The 17,037-nt window shown below is 45.8% G+C and overlaps 2 protein-coding genes across 3 annotated transcripts in view; one reads left to right on the top strand and one right to left on the bottom strand.

The window, feature by feature from the left end:
* The window catches only part of AK5 (adenylate kinase 5), a 171,730-nt gene that overhangs the window by 140,323 nt on the left and 14,370 nt on the right, over positions 1-17,037 (top strand). For both annotated transcript variants that reach the window (XM_074221136.1, XM_074221137.1), the window contains exons 9-10: positions 8,318-8,360; positions 8,987-9,031. In XM_074221136.1, the coding sequence (XP_074077237.1) occupies positions 8,318-8,360; positions 8,987-9,031 (88 nt within the window). The remainder of the gene's footprint in view (positions 1-8,317; positions 8,361-8,986; positions 9,032-17,037) is intronic.
* The window catches only part of ZZZ3 (zinc finger ZZ-type containing 3), a 120,301-nt gene continuing 105,687 nt past the window's right edge, over positions 2,424-17,037 (bottom strand). Inside the window, exon 15 of the transcript XR_012475443.1 lies at positions 2,424-4,310. The gene's annotated coding sequence lies outside the window, so the exon portion shown is untranslated. The remainder of the gene's footprint in view (positions 4,311-17,037) is intronic.

Here is a 17,037-nt window from a genome sequence, read left to right as displayed (position 1 = left end):
AAGATGCTGATAAGGTGCAAGGTATAGACTATCCTCTGCAGGGACCTCAAGAGGGCCCAGTTTGCAAGGGGAGATTTATCCAAAGTCAGTATGGAATGGTAAATTGGAGTCACATTTAAATATCAGAGTTTGTACTTTGTCCTGGAGGCAATACGGAGCCAGTGAGAGGTGGTAAGGAGCTGCACCAGGACAATGATGAGCTCAGAGAAGGGAAAGAGATGGTGGTGAATAAATCAAAAAGATTTGGTAGTTGATGAAATAGGGGTAAGAAATCATAGGAACGGAAAGGGAGGAGTGAAAACCATTACCATTGGAAAGATAGTGGCATTCTCAACAGATATGGGAAGTTAGGAGTAAAGCTATTATGGGGAGAAAGATAAATTCTTCCCATGCCCAACTTGAGGAAATGGCAGATTCTCCCCTGGAGATCTTTAGGTAAAGATTATAGAGGACCAGCCCTGGAGTCAGAAAGACCTGGCTCTATCTCAGACACTTACCCTGGACAAACCATTTAATCCATGTTTGCTTCAGTTTCTCAACTGTAAAACAGGGCACATTGGAGAAGAAGATGACAAACCAATCCAGTAATTTGCCAAGAAATCTCCATAGAAAATATGGTTGTACTGTGTTCCATGAGATCACAATGAGTTGGATACAACTAAATAAGAAACTTGAGGAGCTGCCCGGATCACTTAAAACTGAAGGAATTTGTCCATATTTATGTGGTCTGTATATGTCAGGAGTCTGAGTTCTGCATCTGGGGCTGAGCCAGCCAGCATCATTTCATGTATAAGAAACAGAAAAGTGAGAGGTCAAGGTGAATGCCTTTCTGGAGTACAATGGTTTAAAGTTAATACTGAACCAAACTTAATCTGACTTGATCTTTCAATCTCCTGAGATTTCAAAAAGAGACTAGAACTTTCCCCCATACTCTTATCATTCATTTTCCTTTCCCCCTTCCAACAAAGCCTTATTTTTATAAATTGCTGAAGGAGGGGCTCTTCTAACAATAACATGTATTCATTTAGGGCTGGGCAGAGGAGAAGCAACTTGCTCAGTGTGACAGTGTCTGAGGTCCCATTTGAATTCAGGTCCTCCTGCCTCCAGGTCCAGTGCTCTATCCACTGTACCACCTAGCTGCTCCAAGATGATTCAATTTTGAGAAGATGGAAGTAGAAACTTGGACAAGAATCAAGAGTAGAAATGATCTTTCCCCTTTTTGATTTGTCCTATGGCTGATGTTCCTACATATTCATTATTCCTATATAGTCATAGAGGGAAAAACAAATGCCCTGGAGACATCCAGGAACTCCTTACTGTAGAAAGAGCCATTCCAAGACTGCAATTTAATCAGATTGGGGGATTGGAGGCCTCCTGTCCCTGAGGTCTTCCCGGGTGTTGACTCAATTACCAGAGACTTGGGTGGTGTGCAGTCCTCTAATTACCTCCTCTTCAGTACAGGAGTATCAACCTCCTTGAACACAAAACACTCCAATTTCACTAAATTACACACCATTTACCATCCTTTTTTTTCTTCCAAAATTGCCAGTAACCTTAGCAGAATTCTCCTTGAGAAAAGAACAGTGAGCAGACAGAATGTCTCTCCAGGACTTCTTGATTCTTTTGATTAGGGTCTGTCTCCTTTCAATTTCCCAATCTCCTGTAGGGACCAAGGATATGAGGACTGAAAAAGGTAATTAGTTGAAATTCCTCAAAATCTTTCCTGTTGAACAATCCATCCTGGGGGCTCCATTCAACTCCCTAACTAGACCTAAGCCACAGAGACTGGCAAGTTTACAAGGTGAAGGCACTTTCCCACCAACAGTCATTTCTACTTCATTGCCAACCAAAAGCCCAGGATTTGATACAACTGTTTTCTCCTCTCCTCTCGGACCCTTGGACCCTCTTGACATCACATATACTGTGTCTTAAAGGCTTGGAGACTTCAAGCTGTGATTCCATCAGTGCAGGGGCTCTCTTTACCGACAAGCATCTTGGTCCTTTTGTGACTTCCTCAATTGGTTGAGTCAACATAATTTAACAGATATTTATGTGTATAGACAGGCAACAATCTCAGCATTGAGCATATAAAGACAAATGACAAAATAATCCCTTTCCTCAAAGAACATCAGTCCACAGGGGCATACAACATTGATCAAGCATTTATTAAGCACCTACTATATGCCAGACATTTATTAGATGGACAGGCAGGTCAGTGGAGGGAGGAATGGATAGATCAATAGATGGGTGGATGACTGGAATGAGTGGGCAAATGGATAGATGGTTATATGGGTGGGTGGGCTAAATGGATAGATGGGAGGGTAGATGAGTGGATGAATGAATGGATGGATGGATGACAGCCACATGAATGACTGAATGGATAAAGTATTTATTAAGTATATTATTAACTATATGTAAGACACATTCCCACTGTCCTCCTTAGCTCTCTCTCCTAGCTGCTATGTACTTTTCCAGGTGGCACCATTGTGCATGGAATGCCAGACCTGGAGTCAGGAAGACCTGATTTCTGTTTGGACTTTTTTGCAAGGTAAATGGGGTTAAGTGACTTGCCCAAGGTCACACAGCTAGGTAATTATTAATTAAGTGTCTGAGGATAGATTTGAACTCGGGTCCTCCTGACTTCAGAGCAGTGCTCTATCCACTGCACCACCTAGCCACCCTAGGAAAACCTGATTTCTAATCCAGCTTCAGACACTTACTAGCTATGTGACCCTGAACAAGTCACTTCACTTCTTCCTGCCTTTCTTTCCTCATATGTAAAATGGGAATAATAGGCTTTGCAAACCTGCAAGCCTATTTGACTCTTAGCCTAAAAGACTAAGCTTCAGTTCTTGGTGTAAAGTTGGGGCCTCATACTGGACCTCCATAAGGAGGTAGGTCTGTCAACTCCAAGAACTTTAGCTCTTTTGGAACACAGACCAGTAAAGCAGATAAGAGCCTTGGGATATTTAATCTGTCTTTGAACTACTTCCTCCTTCTAACAAAAGGTTATGGTCTTTGTCCCAAGCTTCTATGTTTCTTTTTGTTTTTAACCCATATAGGAATCCTCTGTCCCCAAAATTCATTTCAGAGAGCTCTGTTAAGAATTCCCATTGGAGGGCCAGCTAGATGGCACAGTGGATAGAGCACTGGCCCTGAAGTCAGGAAGACTTGAGTTCAAATCCTGCCTCAGACAATTTATAATTACCCAGTTGTGTGACCTTGGGCAGATCACTATATTAATCCCATTGCCTTGCCAAAAAAATTAAAAAAAGAATTCCCATGGGAGCTGCCCAGAAGCTGCTCCACTAGGCCACAGTATCCAAAACTCTGTGGATTAACAGCTAAACTAATGGCCCCCAAGAAGAAATAAACTAGGGTACCATTTTCCTTACCTAAAGAATTAAGGGATTAGAAATTCAAAATGCTGCGTATCTTCTCATCCATGAGGTTGGTTTGTTTTGTCTCTGTTGGAAATGAAGACTTATTGCTCAGGCAGGGGAAGAGATGTGTCCAAAATGATTATGAAGCAAAAGGAATCAAGCAAAAAAGAATTTTAAGTGAAGCAAATAAAAGAAAGATACTGTCCTTGACCTTCTGGGTCCACATTCCTGCCTCTCATAGTGCAAGAATTATCCCACACCAGTGGAGAACCTTTAATTCAGATGACAGCTTTCAGGGATATCTAAATAAATCAAGGAAAGAAAGTTAATCAATGACCTTTGAAATATGGTCTAAAACAGATTCCTTACCTGTGGGCCATGAGCTTGTTTGTTTGGGGTGTTTCTTTAAGTTTTCTGATAACTGTATTTACCTATACTTAGTTTCCTTGTCATCCTACTTCTTCTGAATAAAGGCTGGCCAAAGAAATCTAGGACTCAAGCAGGCTGAGCAGGGACTCCACATTCTTTAAGTGTTGGCCTTCTTCAATAGAACTGACAAGCTTATGATGACCACTGATTGATTGAGTGATCTCACCAGTCTGAGTCTTCAAGCTGTAGTGTCTTGTCCTTACATTAAGTAGCATGGGACAATCATTTGGTTCATTCATTCCTTCTCCCTTAGCTCTCACCCTGGATAACTGAGCTTCTGCCCTCAGGGTCCTGGGACTGTGGTGGAGGATGATGTGTTCATTGAGGGAGGGAAATGGCTTGAAATTATTTTCTTGGGGCAGCTAGGTGGCGTAGTGGATAAAGCACTGGCCCTGGAGTCAGGAGTACCTGGGTTCAAATCTGGTCTCAGACACTTAATAATTACCTAGCTGTGTGGTCTTGGGGCAAGCCACTTAACCCCATTTGCCTTGCAAAAACCTAAAAGAAAGAAAGAAAGAACAGGAGAAATTATTTTCTTTCCTAACTGTTGAAATCCAAATATTTTTCAAACAAATCCAGTTTTTGTATGAGGTCCAACTTTTGTATAAGATCCACAGAATATTCTGGAATCCCTACTGTACACATTTTTCATCCCAGAACTATGAGAATTTCACAGTGAAAAGGTCTAAATCTTTCATTTGTTAGATGACACTAAAACCCCTAGGGAGGTAGGTCATAATCTTAGAATCACAAAGGATCATGGACACCATCTTGTTCATTTCCATCCTCTCCCAGCCAAAGAAACTGAGGAGCAGAGGCAGGGTTCAGTCCATTGAGACTAAGACAGGGCTCAGTTCACCAGACAATCTTCATGAACCACTCCTCCATCCATTCTACCAAGCTGCCCCTCCAAACTATTTTAATAAGTTTAGGCTCTCACAGTTGCCCTATATTCTCCCAAATCTAAGGTTTGTTTTAACTTTTCCTGGAATTCTATGGTTACTTTAAGCAACTGAGCTTCCCACAATGTCAGGAAGGTGCCAGAAGCAGCAAGATGGACCCGAGGGCTAGCGCCTCCATCACAAGCATGAATCAAAGGCATCTTCTTCTTAGAAGAGGATTGTGGAGTCATTCATAAACTGCACTTACATAAAAGCCAAAGGGCCAAGGAGGCTGTATTAAAGAGAATTCTTGTTGATAGGTGCCATCTTTGTCATTGCTCTGAATGCCAAAATTGCCACTTCAGGAGGCAGAGTCTGAGCTCATCCTATGAGGCACTTTGAGTGGCCATCTCACTGACAATCTAACACCCCATTCAGCACAGACTCATGATTCTGAACAATACTAAAGAGCTGAAAAGTATTAGGGAGGGAGGGAAGGAAGAAGCAGAGGGAGGGAGGAAGTAAGGAAGAAAGAGAGGGAGGGAGAGAGGGTTGAGGAAGGGAAGAAAGGAAAGAAAAAAGGAGGGAAGGAAAGAAGGAGGAAAGGGAGGGAGGAGGGGAGGAAGGAGGGATGAGGGGAACAAGAAGGAAAGGAGGGAGGAAAGAATGGACAGTCAGCTCAGAGATACTCATAGTTGAACCTGATGGTTGACAAGCTAATGTTTTTCTCATTTATGACTCCAGGGGGCAATGTAACCACGCCTCTAGAGATGATTCCCTTATTCAGTAGGACTCCCTTATCCCATCCCTTCCACACCTTCATTACCCAGTTTCTTCAAATGACAATTTCTCCCTTTGATATGGAAAAGCAAAATATGATTTGAGTCTAGAAAAGCAGTTTTAATGGCATTGCATTTACTTGGCAACAGCTCCACCACACCACATGTATTTGTCTTCCACCCCACAAAGGTGCTTGAAGTCATTTCATAGATTGAGTGTATTTACAAGACTCAGAATCAAGTAGCAAAGAATGTTCTTTAGAAAAAGGCACCCATTTGTCTAAAGTCTCCATCATCCTGTATTTCATTTAAATAAAGACTGTGGTCCATTTGTCTAGCTTTTAGATTTGGACAACGAGCTGGCTTCTGTCCCTGGAATCAAGCAAGCAAATCCAAACCCTCTTCAACATGAGATCTCTTTAGATCCATGCAGCCTCCTGCCCCTCCTCCCCCCAGAGTACCTTCATCTGGTCCTCATGTGCATCAGAAAGAAACCTGAATAATAGCCTCTTCCTATAGAGTGTAGGGGAGAATAATAACAAGGTAGGAGGCTTTTCTCAAGCCTGGATTGAGCCTAGGAGAATGCCAATCTAACACTGCTCCTTAGGCCCCCCATAGAGGCAGGGACATGAGAAGAGACTTCATGGTGGCAGCGGGAAGGGAGGCAATATCTTGATGGCAAGTGTTAACACTGTTCTCCAACATCACCTTTATAAAGGAGGAAAGACATCCCAGATTTGTTTTGCCTTTTTGTATTTAATCTTATTTCTTCTTATTAAAAGAGATATATTTTTTTCTCTCCTTCCACTCTGTCATGGAAGGAAGGAAGGAGGGAGGGAGAAAGGATGGAAAGGAAGAAGGAAAGAAAGCAATTCTCTCATTGACCATGTGCCAAAAATTTAGGTTTTCCCAAAACATTTTAGGGTGGTTTTTAAGCTAAGAACGCTTAAAACAAAGCTTCCAATGCCACTAAGACTTTTGAGATACTCCATATGTATCTCCTGACCCCCAAGTCCATCTCTCTATAAGGATGCTGGCAGTAGGCTTCATCTTTCTACTCCTGGAATCACAGATGGGCATTATTATATTCATCAGTCTCAGTCTTTCAAATGTATTTGTTTTTACCATTTTGTTGTCATTGTATCAGTTGCTTCAGACAGTCATGGGAAGGACAGGTGGGAGGATGGCCAAAAGACAGGTGCATCCCCTCCTGCCTCCTGTCAGACCATGGGGAAGACGGGCTTGCTTCATCCTGTCTCCTGCTGAACCTCCAATTTTGGAAGCTCTTCATACTCAGTTGGGCTGATTGTGCATTTGGGGTACAATATTACTCTTAAATGTGGTTCCGTGTTGTGTAGGGACAATTGTGGACAATGTGATGATACTCAAGGATAGTTTGTTGATTTGTCAACAGTCTGGAATCATTCAGAGATTTGGTGGGGTGTCTGTTTCTGGAAAAGAGTGGGCTCATGAGCTCCCATAGAATGCATCATTTTTCCTGCTCAGAGGACATGATTTTTTTTAGGTTGGTTTTTTTTTTTTTTGCAAGGCAATGGGGTTAAGTGGCTTGCCCAAGGCCACACAGTTGGGTAATTATTGTCTGAGGCGAGATTTGAACTTGGGTCCTCCTGACTCCAGGGCCGGTGCTCTATCCACTGTGCCACCTAGCTGCCCCAGGACATGATTTTTAAGGCATATAATCAAGCATCACAGTAAGAAAAGTAGCAATAGAGCAATCCCTCTATAAATCTGTGGGACGCACTATTTCCACAATTCTGTGCTTGGGGAGAAAAAGAATAGACATACCAAGGGAAAATGTGTGAGGGACACAAACCAAAGAAACACAGGATATGTGTTTAAAGAACGAGGATGACCCAGCCTATGGTTTCCCAATCACGCCAGTCTCCAAGTTCCCACTGGACCTTCTCCTCACTGGTCTGAAGCATCATGTCATCTCTGCCAGGCAGCATCCCACTGGTCTGGCATTCCCTACCAGCTTTGGCTCTGTTAAACAAGGGTTAAAGGTCTTCAGAATCCTTAACCACGTTTAGTACAGTCTCCTCCTGGCTCTGCCATCTTTCCATTTGCTTAGCCCAGAGGCTTAAGCTTTGACCTCTTGAGAAGCCAGGTCCATTTTGTACCTGGAATCAAACTAGGGAAAAGATGTTTTTCATCTCAAGTGGAAAGGGAAAAATCTCTCGGTTCCTAGAGCTTTGGCACTGTCTTTCATTCCTTTCCTGCCTTCACCATTTCTCAATAGCCTTCTCACCCTGAAAGATACCTCCAGCCCAGTGGTCTTCTCCCTCTAAAAGGTTCCTCCACCCCTACAGGCTCCTCCTCCCATTGAGGAATTCCTCCAGGATTAAGTGAGGCACTAAATAAGACTAAATCTCCCTCCAGTTCACCAGGAGCAAGGTCTCTCCTTGAGCCTATATGTGTCTCAGGAATAGAACAATCCCCATAATTTGTGTTTCATTCTCATGCCATGACCCTGTGCCCCTAACCCTCTTGGAGGATAGGAGGGAGACTGGCAAAACAAAAACACCTTGTTAACAGGCAGGCTGGGGCTGTACACCGGATGCAGCTGTGATGTTGCCCAACAGTGCGACTGGCTGCTGGTGGGAGGTATCTGGGAGGCCACCCAGGCTTTTCATTACTGAGATAAAAAAATAAATCACCTTTTGAAATTATTTTCCAACCATCTGTCCCTGCCCCATTAGGGATGGGTTAGTTTAGGGCCAAGTTCCCAGAGTAGTTTTCTGGGAGCAAGTTAAACACAAAGAAAATGCATTTTTTTCTTCATGTTTATGATGGCTTTAAATTTGTGAATTATTTCCTTTTTTAGGGAGATGACAAGATAAATGCTTTGGGGGAAGACACCATGGAATGTAAGTTTCCTTCCACGATAAAATCTATTCATAAGTTCATTCATTTGGCAAGCAATTATTAATCACCTACTCTATGCAAAATGCTAGGTGAAAGGGATACAAAGGCAAAAGGGAAGATCTCCCATTCTGTTCTGGAGATCCCCCATGCAGACCAAGAAGAGATAAGGGAAATTCTTATTCTTACTGGTGGGCCTCTGGAGCTCCTTCCAACACTCAGTTCTGGTTCAAACTAACCCAACCAAGACCTGGCAGCATGGAGCCCTGGCCAGGCAAGGTTTTGTGTGGGAGAAAAAGGGAACGGCCTCTATATGGGAAGTTTCCCAGGAGCAATCCAACCGGGGATAGGGAGTCCAAGGCTGCCAATCATAAAGGCACAGCCAACATCATGAGGAAAAGGTGGGGATAACACAGCTAGGACAGTGTGGGAAAGGCCCTGAAGACAAGCTTGGCCTTCCCTATATTAGCCCCTTGTCCCTCAACAAGACTGAAGAGGACTGTAACCTCTTGGTAGGAGCAGGAACAAACCACCAAATAGGTTTTGCCCACTTAGATATTAAAAAAAAAAAATCATTGTTTCACCTGAGCTTTTCTAGCCAAATCTTTTAAAAATTATTTTAATTTGACAGATCTTGCAGAAGATTTGAAGAAGTCCAAGATTATTTTTGTGATTGGTGAGTACCCTCCTTCCAGGTTCTAAAGCCTGGGCCTTTAACAGTGACACAAGGAGATTGGGGTTGAAGTTTGCTTTCTAATCATTATGGTGTAAACTTGTTACTAAAATCTCAGTTTTTTATGTCAGAAAAAGTTCCCCAAATTTGGCGACTCTAACCTCTGGGTTTCACTTGTTTAGTCATTCTTCAGTCATATTTGTCTCTTTGTAAGCCTATTTGAAGTTTACTTGGCAAAGATACTGGAGTGATTTGCAATTTCATTCTCCAGCTCATTTTACAAATAAGGAAACTGAGACAAATAGGGTTAAATTAGTTACTTGCCCAAGGTCACCCAGATAGTCTTCTCGACTCCACTGCATCCAATCATTCTTTAAGGTCACCGGATGCTTGAGAGGATAGATTTAGAGTTAACAGGGACCTCAGCGTATCTCTGAGTAGCTCCATGACTAGACACACTCAACTCTAGCTCCCCTCCAATAGAAAATCATTTTGGAGGCCCAGGGAATCTCTTCAATTCATTGCTGCACTCCTCAAGCTTAGAGGCCCTTCACAGCTTGCCATCTTCAAAGTTGATGGCTCTGCCTCTTCATTGAGTAGGCAAGGAATTAACATTAACAGCACCTATCAATGCCATAAATGTAGCACACGGGTGGTGAGTGTGCAGAGCACGCGATGGGGAATCAGGAAGATGTGAGTTCAAATTTGACCTGTCACTTAGCAGCTGAGGACCCTGGCCAAGCTCAGCACTGCCTGCCTCAGTTTCTTCATCTGTAAAATGGGGATCTTAATAGCACCTTCCTTTCAGGTTTGTGAGATCAAGTTTATAAAAGTGTCTGACTTGTGAGGGGTGGGGATGGAGTGGGGCACAGAACCAGCAACCATGAAGGGAACTGGTAATCAGGAAAACCTTTCTTACCACTGGAGCTGGCTAAACTAGGGACAGACTGCCCATGGACAGCAGCTTGCCAGATGTGTAGGAGCAGGATGCTCTCTTCTGCCTGGCCTGGATTGTGGTCCATCCCAAGTCTAAGTCTGAAGGAAGACTCAGGAAAGCAAATGGAGAATGGGAAGTGTGGAAGGAGAGTGGGGAGTGCAATTGGGTGAAGCTAAGTACTTTGGACTGAGGCTTCCTCTAGCCGTGGCAAGCCTAGAAGGCTTTGAGCCTGGATGCCAGAGGAAGAGAATGCCAAGGTCAAAAAGTCTGGGGCAACTTTTAATTCACAGTCAACAAAGAGCCAAGCAATAGAAACAGCAGATCTCAAAAGAGGAAGCACAGTGATTTTCTTTGCAACCCTAGGTTCTTATTCTATGCCTTTAAAGATGGTTTTCTAAGAAGGTCCACAGGCTCCACCATAGCCCCCATGGGACAGGAAAAGTGAATGGGAGGGGGATCCAGTGGGAATGATACTTTGTTCAAGGACAGTCATGAATTTCAATGGAAATAGCTACTAAATAAGTTCAGATAGCAGCAAGGTGGCTTAATAGATAGAGCACTAGGCTTATCATCTAGAAGACTTGAGTTCAAACTTGACCTCAGACACTTCTAGGCTGCACCTGCCTCAGTTTCCTCGATTGTAAAATGAGGATAATAACCTACCTCACAGGGGTGTTATGGGGATTAAATGAGTTGATACTAGGAAAGTGTGCTGAGTGCCTGACTCCAAGGAAATGCTAACTGTTATCATTAGTCTATGAGCCTACCTTAAGAAGACTATTGTGGAAGGTGGATTGTAAGGCCAGAGACTGTCTGAGACTTTACAGCCTCTGACCATACCACTGATTCAGGCACAGTTGGGCTGGACCTTACAATCAAGGAGGAATTATCCCCTGAGGTAGCCACAGCACACAATGAGAAATGTATCACAAAGTTCCCAAAGCTCCTCGAGGTTGGGATAGTCCTTGGGTCCCTGGCCCAGTCAGAGGCACACTGCTGCTTATGCTCCAGCCATCTTGCTGAGTCTTTAAGGATACCAATGTTTGGTTCTTGTCCCTTGTTCTCGAGAGGATCAAAATGGCACCACTCCATTAGAGTCAAGTTTCATGTGTCCAACTCTGACTGATAAGACTGATGTGAGAACCGAATGCTCTGCCACAGGTTGGGGATGCACAGGCCATGTGAAGTTGTCTCTAAAGCTGCACCCCTCATGTTTCCTTTGAGCTGTTTACATTCTGCCTCGCTCGTGGAGCCCAGCCCCATCTCTGATGAGGGCACACCATGCTGGAACCATCTCTCCCATGCTTACAGTCAATTCCAAGGATCCTAAGAGAGACCTTCGGGATGTCCATATCACTTCTTCTGACCCCCTTGGGAGCACTTGCCCTGGGTGAATTCTCCATAAAATAGTTTTCTGGGCAAGTGTAAGGCTAGCATTCTAACAATGTGTCCAGTCCATCAGAGTTGCCCTCTCTGTGGAACGTTGGGATGCTTGGCAGTTTAGCTCAAGAAAGGACCTCAGTGTCTGGGATCTTCTGCCAGGTGAGCTTCAGAATCTTCTGAAGACAATTCAAATGGACACGATACATTTCCTGGCATGGCTGTAGACTGTGCAGGTTTCACAGGCCTATAAGAATCAATAAGATCAACCCAACATCTCTGTAGACCTTCAGTTTGGTCATCTTCTCTCCCACCCTTTCTTTTGGAGCCTCCCAAATACTGAGCTAGCTCTGGCAATGCAGGTATCAAATCTTATCATCTGTGTGGATGATGGTACCTGGAAAGTATACTGCTAAAGTAGATGAGCTTATCTCCTACATTCAGGATTTCACCATTTGGTTAAGTATAGATGTCGAGGTGCTGCCTAGTGGAGAATCTATGTTTTCTTAGTGTTAATTGTCAGGCCAAAATTGGCACCAGTAGTAGAGAATCCATACTTGATTGTGTCTCAGCTTCAGGGGCTGTGATGAGGACACCAAGTCTTCGTCTCCTTTAGTCTTGGCTTTTTCAATGACTTACCATCTACACAGTAGCTGACCTTGAGGTCATTTTGTCCTCCTTGAAGATGAGCAAAATTACAAGCAAAGAGAAAGATGGTCCTTGCCCCCAAGGAGTTTCCATTCTAACAAGAGAGGAAAACACAAGGGAAGGTGCCAATCTCCACTGAACCAACGAATGGTGAGAACATGATGAGAACATGCTGAGCGCCATTCTGTCCGCTGGCAATAGCTGAGCCACACCCAGGACTTATTCAGTCACAACAGTCAGGTCTGTATGGTATGTTGGCAGTCACTGGTGAGAAGATGAACGAGATATCCTGATGCCATTCCTGCCTCTGAGATGCAATGCAGTGTCCTCACCTGTTCAAAGAAGACAGTGGACTGCCTCTGTGATCCAAAGGCACCCTTCTCTGGGAACCTGACCCAAAACCAGATCTCCCCATGCCTCTAGGTTCCATGCTTTCTCATTCAGACATCTGAATATTTTTCAAGCTGGACCTTCCAGGACTCCTGCATCCCTATCTCCTACCCCACTCCAGCCTTTAAGAACCCTAGATCCTCCCATATGAAGAGACATTAGAGGATGGATGGAAAGAGAAACTAGATAGTGTACGAAATAGCAGTTGTTCAAGCATCTGAGGTTGGGGCGGCCAATAGTACAGCGGGTCTGCGGCTAGGAAAGCCTAGAAAAGACCCAGCTTCCCTTCTCCTGTGGTTGGGACTCTAAGCCAAGTTTGAGCTAAGGAGGAGGAGACAAAGGCATTTCTCTAGAGAAGTGGGAGGATAAAGCCAAGCGCTCAGAGTAGAAGGGCTGATCAGGTGGGACAGGCTGAATATGTGTGGTGGTGGTGGGGTGTCAGGTGGGTCAGACTAAGTGTGTGTCAAGTAGGGAGGTGTGTATCAGGTGGGTCAGACTGGGGAGGAGGATATTGCGATGAAGGAAGGACTTGAGAAGCAAAGGAGTTTGGGATTGGTCCAAGAGGGTGTCATGATTTCAAAAGCTGTTTTAAGAATGTGAAGCTGGTGGTGGTGAGAAGCACGCATCAGACTGGGGGAGGCTCATGGGGAGTGAACCTCATTTTATTTTCTGTCTTTCCTCCTGCTGCAATCCTCCCAACAGTCTCACACACTCCCTCAGAGAGTGGGAGGAGAGGATAGGAAAGGAAGAGAGGGGAATGCACAGCTGGAAAACAGGAGAAACCTAATGAGGGAGGGGATGAGAGTCTATTTTCTAAACCCCTCCCCTAAAACAGAGAGCCCATCACTAAGGAGAGGTCCTGGGGATCTGCCCCTGCACTCTGTGGCTAGCAAAGGGGGCCCCACATGTGGGTGACATGGCACCTTCCACTCTCAAGGATGCCCAAGACACTGCTCAACTTCCCAGAAGGGAGCCCAGCCCCTTAGCTTGTGGCTCTCTGGCTCAGAGAGGACAGAAAAAGGTGGTATTAAAGGTGCATTGACTTGGAGCCCAAAGACCTGGGTTCTGTTTCTGTGTCCACCACATTTTGCAAGGTGAATTGTCAGCTTAGTTCTCTAGGTCTCTGGATGCCTATACAATGATGGGGGAAGGTCTTGAGAGACTCCAAAGCTCAATGGCCTTCAGGATGGCAGGACCCCAAGGTCACCTCCCCGCAAAGGAAGAGAGACAGTGAGGCTTATAGTTCACACATCCACAATCAACTGATGGCTCACTAAGCATTTATTGTGTACCTGCTGTATTTATGGTGCCAATCCCTGCCCTGAGTCTCTCCTGAAGCTGGAAGAGGCCCTGGTCCCAACCTCCAAGGATGAGGTTTAATAGGAAGCTCTTGGGGCCTCCCTGCTCTGCTGGCACTCAGCAGGCACTTGCTGACGGTTCCCTGACATCCCTTCTTTCCTAAGCCTATAGGACCCTGCCCTAAGTCCAATGATTCCTAAATCTTGTCCTAGGACTGAGGGATGAGGAGACTTCAGTGGGAGGAGGAAACAAGCTTTGTGTTGAAGTGCTGATGTATGCCAGGCCCTAGGCTACAGGCTTTACCAGCCCTGGGAGGGGGTGCTGGTATGCCCCTCTATGGCAGAGGAAACTAAGGCAAACAGAAGCCAAGTGGCACCCAGCTGTTAAGTATCCGTGGCTGAATTTGAATCCAGGCCTTCTCCAGGGTGTTTGAAGATGGTTATCCAAAGGGACCTTGATCTTGTGGATGGAGAATGACGCTGCCCGAAGTGAAAGCTGGGTTGTGCTGACCTCTGGCGGCCATCACAAGTCCTGCAAGGGGCTCAAGGGACTCCCTTCTAACAGAATCAGTAAGCCTGGGGTGGGGGGGAAGCTGCCTCAGTGGGAGTCCAGGTGAATGCTAGCTATGTCTTACCAGCAATAAAGTGGGGGGGGGGCATTGGACTCCTCAGAATCAGGGCTTCTGAGACACAAACTGGTTTCTGTGGCCTCGCTTCCCCCCATCCCAGCACCTAGGGGTGATCCCAAGGGGTCAGAGGTTATCCTCCACTGTCCTTGCTTCCAGACCCTCCCAGTGTGCTGGTAGCATCATACAGAAAACTAGACATTTTACAGTTGGAAAACCTGAGGCTCAGTCCTTCCTGGGAGGAGTTGGGGCTTCATGGGAAGCCCCTCCACAGCCTGCAGTCTAGCCAGCTAGTGGCACAGCAGAGCAGGGGCTGGGGCATAGTCAGAACCTGGGACCAACCCCCCACCCCAGCCTCCCTTGCTCCCCCTCCCTCGGAAACCTTATATCACTGTACAAAACACTGGTTGTTTAATCAGGTGTAAGTAATGGAGACTTATAGATCTCTGGGGGGTGGGGTGGGAAGGTGCTCTAAGAACCTATCAACTGTCTCAGGCTTATAATGTGTGGCCCTCAGGATGTAAAGAAAACCTGTTTTGAAGGGGGGGGAGAGAAGGGAGGGAGGAGAAACCGCCATGGCCCATAAGCAGGGCTCTTGAAGACCACCAGGGAACCCTGGTGAACGCCATCTTAGAGGTTCTCTAATTCAATTTCCACATGGGGGGGGGGGGGAAGGGAGGAGCTAATTTGGAAGAGGTTAAGACATATAATTGGAATGATGATGGCACCGGCTGGGGCAGGATCTATGATTCCTTCCATCATCCAAGGAGGGAATTCCCAGTACAGAAGTCCCCTCCACCAAGACAAGTTGGTTCACCTACTATGGAGACTTACCTGGGACATGAAAGATCAAGTGACCTGCCAGGGTTAATCAGTTTGTCAGAAGTTTAACTTGAACCCAGATCTCCCTGATTTCCAAGTTGGTCCTCTATTACAGCTAGCTAGAGGATACTACAGTGCAGACCTCTGGGCCTGGAGTTGGGAAGACCCGAATTCAAATGTGACCTCAGACTCTGGGCAGGCCTCTGACTCCTGGCATGGCAGGGGGACTTTGAGAGAGGCACCATGTGGACTACAGGGCAGCCCCAGGAGCCCCCAGACTGCACCTGCAGCTAGGAAGAGCTGCTCTGCACTGCCAAGCACCAAGGCTGTTCCTCCTTGTTTGTTGGGAGAATCTTTCCAGGACTCTGGCCTGGATTTGTCCATGAATTCCCCAAGGACTCTGGATCTAAGCTGGAGACCCACCCAAGTCAGTTCTTCTAGTTCTTTCCAGCCCCTCCCAAACCCCCTGTTCCAAGGCCCAGGGTGACTGAGGGTGGAAGAGAAGGTGTCCAAGACCACCCAACTACCATCATTTTTCCTTGAAACCAAGTTGATGATGGTGCAGTGTCTGCACAGGAAAACTTCTCTTCCCAAGAAGGGAGTGGGATGTGGTCAGTCCAGAGCCCTGGAAAGGAACCCAGTGTTTCTGTAAATGACTTCCCGCAGCCTTTGGGCTGAGAGACTCCAGCAGTCAGTCCAATCCTTAGGGCCCCACTCTGCTGGCAGGTCATCTTCCTTGAGACTGGCTTTGTGGGAGATGTATTCAATGGTCATTCAGAGGAGCCTGAAGCCAGAGGAGCCCATCCTTCCAGAGGAAGAACTTGAGACACAGGAGATCTGCTTGCAAGTCAATCATGAAAAATTCCATTCTACATCAGTGTTCCCTACTGTCCCCCAGAAAGAGGGCTGACACCTCCAGGTGACACCCCTCCACCTCCCTCAGGAGCCAGACAGCTTGCTCTCCCCTGGACCTTCCATGGCAGATAGGCCACCCCCTAAGCAGAGTCCCTCAGCTGCTCGATGCCTCAGTTCCTGCTCTATGAAACGATGTCTTCAGATTTCTCCATCTCCCAACTCTACAATCCACCAACACCACACCAGAGGCCTCCACATGGAGGGTGCTGTCACTCTGCCCAGCTTTCCTCCTCATCCATCGGGACCTCTACTTCCTTCCAGGGTCTCCTCATTTCTTCTGAAGCTGCCAGGTCCTCCCCCCACCCTTGTGAGGTCCTTATTAATGAGCCCGCTCATTTCTCTGAACCCTTCTTCCACTTTAAAGAAAATCCTTTTTACAGCAAATCTAGAACTGATCCACCACTTTGCCTTTGACGCTTACTAACTCCCTTTCTATGTTTTGAGCAATGCAGGTATGCTTACCTCCTTCTGCCTAATACACGACTGGGTCCAGCATTCTAGATTGGGGCTCCATCATCTATATCCATCTTCCATTCACGGGACCTTTACACACCTTTGTTGTCCTCATTGATGTCCAACTCAATGCAGATTTTCTTCACAAGGGCAGCCTGGATCCACAAAGCTTAGTCTTCTCTGTCTCGTCTGACTGGCCCAGTCAGAGTCACATCAAATCTCAGTGAAAACCTGAGGTTGGAATCACCTCCCTGTGTTGAAATCTTTCATCTATTTGGCTAATCATCCATTCCTCAGCTATAGTTGTCCTCCTTCATCAAGGCTCACCTGCTTGGGGCTCTCTTCTTCCCTCTATTTTCACAATCTCCAATCTGACAAGGATCCGTGTAGCAAAGAACCAACACACAGATCACCTTATTCTCCAGCCATGGAGAATACTGAGCTGGGGATGGAGCTCAAAGGAAATCTTGTTTCCCCTGCTCTGGAAGAGAGAGGCTGTAGAAAAAGGGAGCAAGGAGAAGAGAGTCTAGGTGTGGAACT

The sequence above is a fragment of the Macrotis lagotis genome, chromosome 2 (assembly GCF_037893015.1).
Source record: "Macrotis lagotis isolate mMagLag1 chromosome 2, bilby.v1.9.chrom.fasta, whole genome shotgun sequence".
Lineage (NCBI taxonomy): Eukaryota > Metazoa > Chordata > Mammalia > Peramelemorphia > Peramelidae > Macrotis > Macrotis lagotis.
Note: the sequence above shows the minus strand (reverse complement) of the source record. Positions and strands in the feature narration are given on the sequence as shown.